At 43.3% G+C, this 13,028-nt stretch overlaps 1 protein-coding gene across 2 annotated transcripts in view; it reads right to left on the minus strand.

Annotated features, from left to right (window-relative positions):
- Positions 1-999: 999 nt before the first annotated feature.
- Positions 1,000-13,028, minus strand: part of TRAF3IP2 (TRAF3 interacting protein 2) — a 47,359-nt gene continuing 35,330 nt past the window's right edge. For both annotated transcript variants that reach the window (XM_077811706.1, XM_077811705.1), the window contains 2 exons: positions 12,101-12,175; positions 1,000-1,547 (listed from right to left, as the gene is read on the minus strand). In XM_077811706.1, the coding sequence (XP_077667832.1) occupies positions 1,401-1,547; positions 12,101-12,175 (222 nt within the window). In that variant the 3' untranslated portion in view covers positions 1,000-1,400. The remainder of the gene's footprint in view (positions 1,548-12,100; positions 12,176-13,028) is intronic.

Consider the following 13,028-nt stretch of genomic DNA (forward strand, 5'->3'; position numbering starts at 1 on the left):
CAAGCTGATGGAATGAGTTCATGTGCAGGCCTTCCCTTCCTGAAGGGAGTGAGGAATGCAATCAACAAGGTCTCTGTCCTTCGATGCTACACAATGGCTCATTTGGCTTCAGTGGGCTATCTTGTGCACAGGATGAGCATTATACCTTAATTAATGCTTCTTTTCCTGTAGTGAGTTACACAATTACAGAGGTTTACAGTGCAAACACTCAATATAACTTTATACCGTTGGCTACAGAGGTTATAAGTGAGATCAATACATGCAGCATCCTACACTATTCATAAGGTCTAGACACCAAACCCACTCTTATAACATTAACATCTACTTTAACTATATCTTCCATTGTTGTATTCAGTGTTGTTGTAGCCATGTTGTTCTCAGGACATTAGAGAGACACGGTGGATGAGATAATATCTTTTATTGGATCAACTTCTGTTGGTGAGAGATGAGCTTTTGAGTTACACAGAGCTCTTCTTCAAGTCTGGGAAAGGTACTCAAGAGCATCAGAGCTAAATACAAGATCTAACAGACAGTTTAGCATTCAATATATGCTGTGCTAAACTATCTGTTCAATCTTGTATTTAGCTGTGACACTCTGATTACGTTTCCCAGACATGAAGAAGAGCTCTGTGTAGCTCAGAAGCGTGTCTCTCTCACCAACAGAAGTTGGTCCAATAAAAGATATTACCTCACTCACCTTGTCTCTCTATTTTAACTATACTAACCCACAGGTAATCCAGACTGGTTTCCATTTATGCATGGTTCAGTAAGGCCTGGGGCCTTCCCATGAGCTGGCACCTGGTCTGCTAGAGTCACAGGGCCTCTTATCAAGTACTGTGCAAGATAATCTGTTTGAATAAAAGATGTATTACCAAACAGTCGCCAGTGCTTTAAGGTTGCTCCCAAAACACCATAAAGCCTCATTTATTTCTCCCCAGCAATAAATAAAACAGTTTTACAAAAAGCAAATATATTTTATTGTCTATACCATTGTTTGTGAACACTGTAATATGCAAGAACATCTGGATAACAACAAAAGAAACCCTCAGCAAACAGGAAGGCGGAATTGTTTTACACTAATTGCAACATCATTTATAGTAATTACGTGCTGTGTGGCAGACTAGTAAAGGAATATTAGAAACATCAATAAAAATAAAATTGGACATTTTTTCCATTTGCAATGTGTTTAAGAATCAAGAGAGGGATTATGCCTGCTCAGCTTCCGAAAGAAATGTTTGATACAGTGGAGAAGTGAGGGAGCTGAGTCTGAATTACCCAAGACAACTCCTTTAGCAGAAAGAGAATCTTCCATCACCAGAAAGGGCCACCTGGAAGAGTCCTGGCTCCCTGCCAACATTACCCTTTAACAATTGCTTGTCATGCACTTTCTGTAAAAATGTTCATAATGGCACAACCTGGAGTGTTGGCAAAGGTCCTACTGGAGGAGCAACATATTCCTCTTCTCTCAGTAACCGCAATAAGATGTTGTTCTTATTTTTTGGCCAGCTATAAATGTGAGTGTTCTGAAGCCAGGTAGGCACATGTTCCTGCAAATGAGAAAAAACAAACCAAAACCATAACCACATAAAATCCCCTGACTGCATATCACTTTCTTGCAGAAACCTCCCAGCAGTGTTATTATTAGACTCTGCCATACAACCATCATTGTGTCTCTACTATGGCCATTTCCCACAACACTGACAAGAAATTAGTCACACTTGGATTTTTATTTATTTTTTGAAACAGGTTGAGTCTATGTATTTCTCAGCTGCATAACTGATCACGACAAAACATATGTGTATAACATTTTTATATTAGTGTACTTTGGTGCTAACCATCATTCATGTTTTAAGGTACTTTTCACTGATATCAGTAACTATTAGACAAATGCCTAAAATGTTCATCACCATAGTATCCAGGCACTATGAACATTTATATAGTGCCACATATTTACATGGTACTTAATGAACGAAGAGTAAAAATTTCCCCTAGATGGAAGGATGGAAACTGATTATTTAGACCAACAGGTTTGCATATGACTCATGAGACGTATTAATAAAGTCAATGTACTGACTCTGAGTTTTGTTGGGGCTTTTTCACTCTAGCATTTTCTTTGCCCTCTGATTTTACAAGGTTTGTCTGATAGCAGATTGATCTTCTTACAGCCCTTGGTTATCAGGGAATATATAGCGAAACATACCAAAACTACTGTGGACTCCCAAATGTTTTGTGTGTGTTAGCACATAGAAAATCACTGACTAACATTCCATTGGCAGACTAAAAGGTTATGTTTATTGTAATTTATAAAGCAAATCAATAAAACATATACAGATCTATTACTTGTCTGTTCTCATTTAGAATATGGGATGAAAATTAAATAAGTAACTAAATTCTCCATTGTGATCCTTTGGCTAGCGAGACATAGTGTTCTAAACTGCACATTGTTTGGGCATTCATGTAAGGAATTAAATGCTTAATATTTTTACCTAAATCACTGAGGTTACCATTCTGTTGCCTTAATGCAAGGGCTGAATCAGCAGCCAGATCTGAGAGGTGGTAAGACCGAGGTTCCTTGTAGCATTATACGAGTAGAGGCTGGAAAAGCCCACTCAGTCTTTGGCTTAAGCTGCTTGTCACAATTTCTTCTCCCTTCAGTATTTATTTAATTTCATAGTGAAAACTATTGAGACCAGTTGGTTCCTATTGGCTCCTCGGTGGTGAACTTTATTCCATATACGAGCAGTTCTCAAATTTTTTCTTCGAGGGGATTACTTACTAAGTTCCAGACCCTATCATTATTATTACCGTTCCAAGCATTGATCCCTTCACCTTCTCATGACAATTGCAGTAATACTGTGCTTGATTACATGAAAAATTATTACCAGGATAGTATAAAGGAAGCAAAATAAAAATGAACTTGGTTTAATATGATGAGTGTGGCTTCCTGTTTACATCATTCCACTTCGCATCTATACTGTTTATTTCTTCTCTATATGGGTCAGGTTTACATATATTGGTACCCACACCTCCCCATACGTCCTACAGCCCTCCTGTGACATTGCACTACATATGATTTTATGAAAATATGCTAATGAGTGTGAATATAATGTAACTGAAATATGCTTCCTGCAAAAGGTCTCTTGTAAGGTATCATTACAAAGCTTATAATCTATGGAGTGTGGTCATCCTATTTGTATAAATGTATCATTCTTGTATCTGAAAGTAGAAATATGAAATATAACTCTGAGGTCCTACAATAATTATGCAAAGTGTGGGCCATTAATGGTGGTTTGGAATCTTGATGGCTCCCATCAACTAGGATTGGGATCGGCAACCTTTGGAAAGTGGCAGCCAGCACATTCCTCGGCCTGCGCCGCTTCCCGCAGCCCTCACTGGCTTGGAGCAGCAAACCGTGGCCAGTGGGATCTGCAATCAGCCAAACCTGCGGAAGCGGCAGGTAAACAAACTGGCCCAGTCCACCAGGGGCTTACCCTGGCAGGTCGCTTGCCAAAGGCTGCTGATCCCTGAACTAGGCCAATTGACTGTAGATGGCTGTTTACTTGCAAGCCTTCCTGTGAGTCAGGCTGGGAAGAATGAAGGCTTGAAAAGTGTGAATTGGGAGTGCTTTGTTCCAGGTGAGCCTTGAGTGGGCCTGACTGTAAAAAGCCAGTCAGCTGCGAACCAGCTGAGCAGTGAACAGCAGAGAGGCTAACAGAGGGAGTTTGCCTGGGAGTTCACCAGGGGAGAGCCCACTTAGGCTTACATCTTGCTGGCTTCTCTGCGTAGTTACTACAACTCCTGAGGAAGCTCGTAGAAGGAAGGTAATATGGATGGTGAGCGTTCAGCTGTTGTGACCTGCACTGGATGTGCCATGTTTGTCTTTTTTCCACAGGACAGAATCGACTTTGTCTGTACAAAGTGCAAGCTGGTCTCCATATTGGAAGAGAAGGTTCAAGGTCTGGAGAAACAAGTATCGACCCTGCGCTGCATAAGAGAAACTGAAGATTTCCCGGACAGACGTCAGGATATGCTTCTACAGACACAACGTTATGAAGATTCAGAGCAGGCTGTGCAGCGAGGACAGAAGGACGGTGAAGAAATTTGGCAGCATGTGACCTCCAGAAGAAGAAAGGAGAGTGTCCATGTACCAGTAATACAGATACAGGTAAGTAACCGTTTTCATGTTCTCTCCACAGGTACTAATGTGGAGAGTGGATTAGATGACACGTCTGAGGGAAGGGAACAGAAGGAGACTCCGCCGATTGGAAGGCATGAGATGCACTGTCCTAGGGGTGGGGCTTCCACGACCACCGCTCCCAAGAGAAGGAGGCGGGTAGTGGTGGTCGGGGACTCTATCCTCAGGGGGACTGAGTCATCTACCTGCCACCCCAACCGGGAAAACTGAGAAGTCTGCTGCTTGCCAGGAGCTAGGATTCACGATGTGACGGAGAGACCGCTGAGACTCATCAAGCTCTCAGATTGCTACCCCTTCCTGCTTCTCCACGTGGGCACCAATGATACTGCCAAGAATGACCTTGAACGGATCACTGCAGACTACGTGGCTCTGGGAAGAAGGATAACGGAGTTTGAGGTGCAAGTGGTGTTCTCGTCCATCCTCCCCGTGGAAGGAAAAGGCCTGGGTAGAGACCGTCGAATCGTGGAAGTCAACGAATGGCTACGCAGGTGGTGTCGGAGAGAAGGCTTTGGATTCTTTGACCATGGGATGGTGTTCCAAGAAGAAGGAGTGCTAGGCAGAGACGGGCTCCACCTAACGAAGAGAGGGAAGAGCATCTTCGCAAGCAGGCTGGCTAACCTAGTGAGGAGGGCTTTAAACTAGGTTCACCATGGGAAGGAGACCAAAGCCCTGAGGTAAGTGGGGAAGTGGGATATTGGGAGGAAGCACGAGCAGGAGAGCCCGAGAGGGGAGGGCTCTTGCCTCATACTGAGAAACAGGGACAATCAGCGAGTTATCTCAAGTGCCTATACACAAATGCAAGAAGCCTGGGAAACAAGCAGGGAGAACTGGAAGTCCTGGCACAGTCAAGGAATTATGATGTGATTGGAATAACAGAGACCTGGTGGGATAACTCACGTGACTGGAGTACTGTCATGGATGGATATAAACTGTTCAGGAAGGACAGGCAGGGCAGAAAAGGTGTGGGAGTTGCATTGTATGTAAGAGAGCAGTATGACTGCTCAGAGCTCCGGTATGAAACTGCAGAAAAACCTGAGTGTCTCTGGATTAAGTTTAGAAGTGTGAGCAACAAGAGTGATGTCGTGGTGGGAGTCTGCTATAGACCACCGGACCAGCGGGATGAGGTGGACGAGGCTTTCTTCTGGCAACTAACGGAAGTTACTAGATCGCAGGCCCTGGTTCTCATGGGAGACTTCAATCACCCTGGTATCTGCTGGGAGAGAAATACAGCGGTGCACAGAAAATTCAGGAAGTTTTTGGAAAATGTAGGGGACAATTTCCTGGTGCAAGTGCTGGAGGAACCAACTAGGGGCAGAGCTCTTCTTGACCTGCTGCTCACGAACTGGGAAGAATTAGTAGGGGAAGCTAAAGTGAATGGGAACCTGGGAGGCAGTGACCATGAGATGGTCGAGTTCAGGATCCTGACACCAGGAAGATATGAGAGCAACAGGATACGGACCCTGTCAAGGTTCCTTCCCCACTCTGAACTCTAGGGTACAGATGTGGGGACCTGCATGAAAACCTCCTAAGCTTATTTTTACCAGCTTAGGTTAAAACTTCCCCAAGGTACAAACTATTTTACCTTTTGCCCTTGTACTTTATCGCTGCCACCACCAAACATCTAACAGATATATAACCGGGAAAGAGCCCGTTTGGAAACATCTTTCCCCACAAAAGTCTCCCAAACTCTACACCCCCTTTCCTGGGGAAGGTTTGATAAAAATGCTCACCAATTTGCATAGGTGAACGCAGACCCAAACCCTTGGATCTTAAGAATAATGAAAAAGCAATCAGATTCTTAAAAGAAGAATTTTAATAGAAGAAAAAGTAAAAGAATCACCTCTGTAAAATCCAGATGGTAAATACCTTACAGGGTAATTAGATTCAAAACATAGAGAATCCCTCTATGCAAAACCTTAAGTTACAAAAAGACACAAAAACAGGAATCTACATTCCATTCAGCATAGCTTATTTTCTCAGCCATTTAAAGAAAACAGAATCTAACACATATCTAGCTAGATTACTTACTAAGTTCTAAGACTCCATTCCTGTTCTGTCCCCAGCAAAAGCATCACACAGACAGAGAGAGAGAGGCTTTGTTTCTCCCTCCCCCCAGCTTTTGAAAGTATCTTGTCTCCCCATTGGTCATTTTGGTCAGGTGCCAGCAAGGTTATCCTAGCTTCTTAACCCTTTACAGGTAAAAGGGTTTTTCCTCTGGCCAGGAGGGATTTTAAAGGTGTTTACCCTTCCCTTTATATTTATGACAGACCCTGAACTTCAGAAAAGCAGACTTTGACTCCCTCAGGGAACTGATGGGCAGGATCCCCTGGGAGAATAACATGAGGGGGAAAGGAGTCCAGGAGAGCTGGCTGTATTTTAAAGAATCCTTATTGAGGTTACAGGGACAAACCATCCCGATGTGTAGAAAGAATAGTAAATATGGCAGGCGACCAGCTTGGCTTAACAGTGAAATTGTTGCTGATCTTAAACACAAAAAAGAAACTTACAAGAAGTGGAAGATTGGACAAATGACCAGGGAAGAGTATAAAAATATTGCTCGGGGATGCAGGAGTGAAATCAGGAAGGCCAAATCACATTTGGAGTTGCAGCTAGCAGGAGATGTTAAGAGTAACAAGAAGGGTTTCTTCAGGTATGTTGGCAACAAGAAGAAAGTCAAACGAAAGTGTGGGCCCCTTACTGAATGAGGGAGACAACCTAGTGACAGAGGATGTGGAAAAAGCTAATGTACTCAATGCTTTTTTTGCCTCTGTCTTCATGAACAAGGTCAGCTCCCAGACTACTGCACTGGGCAGCACAGCATGGGGAGGAGGTGACCAGCGCTCTGTGGAGAAAGAAGTGGTTCGGGACTATTTAGAAAAGCAGGACGAGCACAAGTCCATGGGTCCGGATGCGCTGCATCTGAGAGTGCTAAAGGAGTTGGCGGATGTGATTGCAGAGCCATTGGCCATTATCTTTGAAAACTCATGGCGATCGGGGGAAGTCCCGGATGACTGGAAAAAGGCTAAAGTAGTGCCCATCTTTAGAAAAGGGAAGGAGGAGGATCCGGGGAACTACAGGCCAGTCAGCCTCACCTCAGTCCCTGGAAAAATCATGGAGCAGGTCCTCAAGGAATCAATTCTGAAGCACTTAGGGGAGAGGAAAGTGATCAGGAACAGTCAGCATGGATTCATCAAGGGCAAGTCATGCCTGACTAATCTAATTGCCTTCTATGATGAGATAACTGGCTCTGTGGATGAGGGGAAAGCAGTGGACGTGTTATTCCTTGACTTTAGCAAAGCTTTTGACATGGTCTCCCACAGCATTCTTGCCAGCAAGTTAAAGAAGTACGGGCTGGATGAATGGACTATAAGGTGGATAGAAAGCTGGCTAGATTGTCAGGCTCAATGGGTAGCGATCAATGGCTCCATTTCTAGTTGGCAGCCGGTATCAATCGGAGTGCCCCAAGGGTCGGTCCTGGGGCTGGTTTTGTTCAATATCTTCATTAATGATCTGGAGGATGGCGTGGATTGCACCCTCAGCAAGTTTGCAGATGACACTAACCTGGGTGGAGAGATAGATACCCTAGAGGATAGGGATAGGATACAGAGGGACCTAGACAAATGAGAGGATTGGACCAAAAGAAATCTGATGAGATTCAACAAGGACAAGTGCAGAGTCCTGCACTTAGGACAGAAGAATCCCATGCACCGTACTGAGTAGGGACCGAATGGCTAGGCAACAGTTCTGCAGAAAAGGACTTAGGGGTTACAGTGGACGAGAAGCCGGATATGAGTCAACAGTGTGCCCTTGTTGCCAAGAAGGCCAATGGCATTTTGGGCTGTATAAGTAGGGGCATCGCCAGCAGATCGAGCGACGTGATCGTTCCCCTCTATTCGACATTGGTGAGGCCTCATCTGGAGTACTGTGTCCAGTTTTGGGCCCCACACTACAAGAAGGATGTGGAAAAATTGGAAGGAGTCCAGCGGAGGGCAACAAAAGTGATTAGGGAACTGGAGCACATGTCTTATGAGGAGAGGCTGAGGGAACTGGGATTGTTTAGTCTGCAGAAGAGAAGAATGAGGGGGGATTTGATAGCTGCTTTGAACTACGTGAAATGGGGTTCCAAAGAGGATGGCTCTAGACTGTTCTCAGTGGTAGCAGCTGACAGAACGAGGAGTAATGGTCTCAAATTGCAGTGGGGAAGGTTTAGGTTGGATATTAGGAAAAACTTTTTCACTAGGAGGGTGGCGAAGCACTGGAATGCGTTACCTGGAGAGGTGGTGGAATCTCCTTCCTTAGAAGTTTTTAAGGTCAGGCTTGACAAAGCCCTGGCTGGGATGATTTAGTTGGGGATTGGTCCTGCTTTGAGCAGGGGGTTGGACTAGATGACCTTCTGAGGTCCCTTCCAACCCTGATATTCTATGATTCTAAGGCTTGGAGTCTCACAGGACATGTGACCATGTCACCTGATACTGGAATCCATCTTAAACTTGGTGCTTTTCCATTTAGAAAGAGGGGTGGAGACCCAGAGAGAAAAAAGATTCCCTCCTTGTGCCAAAGCTCTATAAGGGGGTGGAAAAGAACAAAGGGGGCTTCAGTCATGAGAAATCCCCTAGCTACCACCTGAGCTGGAACAAGAACTGAACTGGGGAAAGGATTGAGCCCAGACTAGAAAGGAGTCTAGTCTGTGAAGGAAGCTTATTGAAACATCTCTGAGGGTGAGATTTCATCTGTATTCAGTTTCCTACTGTATTAGGCTTAGACTTGCATGTTTTATTTTGCTTGGTAATTCACTTTGTTCTGTCTGTTATTACTTGGAACCACCTAAATCCTACTTTTTGCTTATTACTGAAGCCAGAGTTAGTGATTAATACCTGGGGGAGCAAACCGCTGGGATATCTCTCTATCAGTGTTATAGAGGGCAGATAATTTATGAGTTTACCCTGTATAAGCTTTATACAGAGTAAAACAGATTTATTTGGGGTTTGGATCCCATTAGGAACTGGGTATCTGGGTGCTAGAGACAGGAGCACTTTCTAAGCCATTTTCTGTTAAGTCTGCAGCTTTTGGGGGACATGGTTCATACCTGGATCTTTGTTTGCAGCAGGCTAGCGTGTCTGGCTTAACAAGACAGGGTACTGAAGTCCCAAGCTGGCAGGGAAAACAGGCTCAGAGGTAGTCTCAGCACATCAGGTGGCAGTCCCAAGGGGGTTTCTGTGACCCAACCTGTCACACCTCCCACTACTCTGTAATCTATCCAGGTCACTTTCCAGTTTGGTCCTTTCCTGCAGTACATTTGCTTCCCCCTACAATTGTAGTGTCATTAGCAAATTTTATGAAGATTGATCTTATTCCAGAGAAACATGAAATAAAGATTACAGTCACAAAGGCTGTAGAGATGGGCTTAAATCTCTCGAAAACCTAAGAGTGTCCTAGACTGGGCTACAGATAGCAGGAAGTGTCATTGCTTGCAGGCAGATGTTTCACCACTCTGATAGGGAGAGCTCAGCAGGACACCTGGAAATACTCCTTGGATCACTCTTTGAGAACCATGCCATATGCTAGCTAGTCTCATAATACACAAAGTTCAGCCAAAATTAGTTTAAGTGAGCTATTCTTGTATCTGGCATTAGGCCCAAATTAGATCTGGCATTAGACCTGTAGCATCCATCTTGTCTATTCACTTCTGAGTCTTGTACCATTGTTAGAGTATGTTTACACCTCAAACTGAAAGTCTAAATTCCAGCCTGAGGAGACATACCCCCCAGTAGCTTTGATCAAGCTAGCATGGTAAAAATAGAGTGTAGCTGCAGCAGTGCAAGCAGCAGGAGGGGCTAACCATCCTGAGTTAGCCCCTGGCTTCTTGGAGGGGTACATACTTGAGGTGTCTAGTGCCTCCAGCTGCTCATGACACCATGGTCACACTCTGTTTTTAGCATGGTAGTTCAATCAGAGCTTGCGTGAGTACATCTCCTCAAGCTGGAAAATACACCTTCAGCTCAAAGTGTAGACATACCCTTAATCTCATTTTTTCTAATACTACTATAGTATTCTCTTAAATCTTTTTGAATTACTAAAATCTCAGGTTCTGCATATATACTAGCTCTCAAGGACTGACAAAAGTTAGGATTAACTCTGCCTTATGGGTATGGGTAGAGCTTTAAAGGCTACAGATAGATGGATAGATCGAAAGAAAACTCAAAGCAATATGCTGTCCTTGATCTGCCCAGAATTCCCACCGATGTCAACCTGGCCCTAAGTTTTAAAAATTTCTAAAGCAGGTGTGGGAACGCCTTTGTTCCCATGGTTTCGCTTTTCTTTCTTTGAAGAGAAAAGCTACTTTGGAAACTTTATGGTCTAAAGGTAAAATACTACAGCACCATTCATCCTGAAGGCTCCCAAATGCTTCATAAACTAGAGTCAATTTTTCAAAAGCTTGGTGCTTAACAGTTAGGTGCCTAATCTATATTTAGGGACCTAAATAAATTATTTGTATCCACAGATGCTGGGCACACACATCTTCCACTGACGTCCATGCTAGCTATGAGTTTCGGCATCTCTAAAAATCAAGCCATTTATTTTGTTGCCTAAATATAGATTTAGGTTTTATATTTCCCTGGCAACATTAGGTTGCCAGGTAAATATAAAAGAATCCTTCCATCCACCATTGAAATGCAGAAACCACGTGGATCTAATGTGTAGAGTCCTGCGTGGACACAAAATTTATATCCGCAGATACAGATATCGGCAGATATAAATTGGTATCCAAGGAGCTACAGGGCTCTACCGGGAACCGCAGCAGCAAAAGCAGCATGTCGGGTCGCCGCTACCAAGAGCCAGTGCCCTGCACTGGCAGTTCTTCCGGTGTGGCTATACCACTCCCAGCCTTACCCACCAGGGACAGCTGCTGGTGAGCCTGGTGACCATCCCAGAGGGCAGTACAGCCACACAGGAGGAGCTGCGGTGAGGGGCACTAACTCTTGGGACCGGCGGTCTGACATGCTGCTGCTTTTGTCGCTGTGGTTCCCAGTAGAGCCCTGCAGCTCCACGGATACTGATTTATATCCGTGCATATCTGCATCTGCGGTTATAAATTTTGTATCTGCACAGAGCCCTACTAATGTGACAGCTGTTGACAGGCACAAGAAAACTGCAGGTTAAAACATTTTAGAAGAAGAAGTGAAGATGAATACCATATCCATTTGAAATTTCAGCAGGAGAATGTAATTACCCTTCTAGAACTTGGAAAGGACAATGTATTTGAGATTTCTACTGTCGCAGAAATGTGCGGGAGGTCAGTAAGAATCACATGTGGGAAGGACTTTGATTTTACTTGTTATTTCCTATTTTCAAATGAATCTTCAAAAATCAACAGTGAGGACAGGGGAAACTGCAGGTCTTGCAAAACCTTATAGGTTGTCTGATGGTCCCACCGCGGCTCACATGATGACCTACTATACCTTAGTATTTATTGTCTCTTTGATTTTACTTGCTTAAAAAAAAAAAGATTGGAAAAACCTCAGTTCCCCAGGATCATAAATCTCTCCCATCAAACCCATCAGCATTATCTCTGGGTAAACTCACGAAATAATAAGGTGTGAATATAAGTAGCTTGCTTGACAGATAACTTATCTCAAAGTCAATTAAGTTATTCACTACTCAGGAGAATTTGATTCTGTTCTGGTTATTACACTTATTAAGACCAAATATATCATGTTAACATACTGATTAATACTATGGTATATGTTTTATTTGTACATAAAAATGAGGACCATTTAAGTAAAATATTGCTCAGGAAATTATTAACAAGCTCTTATTAAGCGCCAAGAAAATGAGTCTTTTTATTTCATTTTGCACATTGACCAAAAATAATACATGATTCATTATATAACAATTTGTTTTTACCTTTTTAGCATTTGGGAAGAGCACAGGAATGAATCTAAAGTTCATGCTTCCTTGTTGGATAAACTCAATCTGCATCTAAAACAGAACAAATCTGACATTTAATTGAAAAGCTTAATCTTATAAATTAATTTTTCTGTACACATGTCCAGACTCCTACACATATAGAACATTCCCTGCTTATTTGAATTTTGTTCTGTTAAGATATTTGAGCTATGGCTAGTTAACCTTCACTTCTAATTACACCAAGCATCATTTGTGTGGCATATTTATATGACTTCTCTCTATACAGAAACAAAAGACACAGGAAAGGATTCGTCAAAGCTTTATTGGCTATTTGCCAGTTATCCAGAATCAAATAATTATATGTTTGGTTGCACCCAGTAATCCTGTCAAATAAATCTAGAATTGCGTAAGTGTGACTTGATAAGAAGTGCTATTCAGTTTACAAAGTGGTGAAAGCATTAATTTCAATATCTTCACAGTTTGGGTCAATTCTGTGTCCTAACAAGGCTGCTAACTAAACCCCTGTCACATGTAGACTTGGGTTTAATCTGATTTAGGTTCTGATGGAAGTGGTGAGAACTGAAAGTGTTGCCAAGATACTGGGCTTAGCTCTCAAGTGGGGGATGGGTTACCTTTGCATTAGCTCGTTCTGGCTGATCAGTGGAAAGCTCCGGAGAGAACTATTTTGAGAAGTTTAAATAGGAGGTTAGTTGTGGCAATGTGAGGCCTATAAGGTTATGACATGAGCTCTACGGGGAGCTGACAAGGGAGGAAGAAACATCTAGGTTCACAAAAGTACACTGGTCTGAGTCTCCTCCCCTGCCAGTGCTGTGCTTAGCTTCACAGTTCCATGTCTCAGTCAGGTTTACCACTGCCTGACAGAGCCCTCAGCCAGTGGGGTGAATTACAGGGAGGAAGGTCAAAC

This window comes from Eretmochelys imbricata, chromosome 3 (assembly GCF_965152235.1).
Source record: "Eretmochelys imbricata isolate rEreImb1 chromosome 3, rEreImb1.hap1, whole genome shotgun sequence".
NCBI classification, from domain to species: Eukaryota; Metazoa; Chordata; order Testudines; family Cheloniidae; genus Eretmochelys; species Eretmochelys imbricata.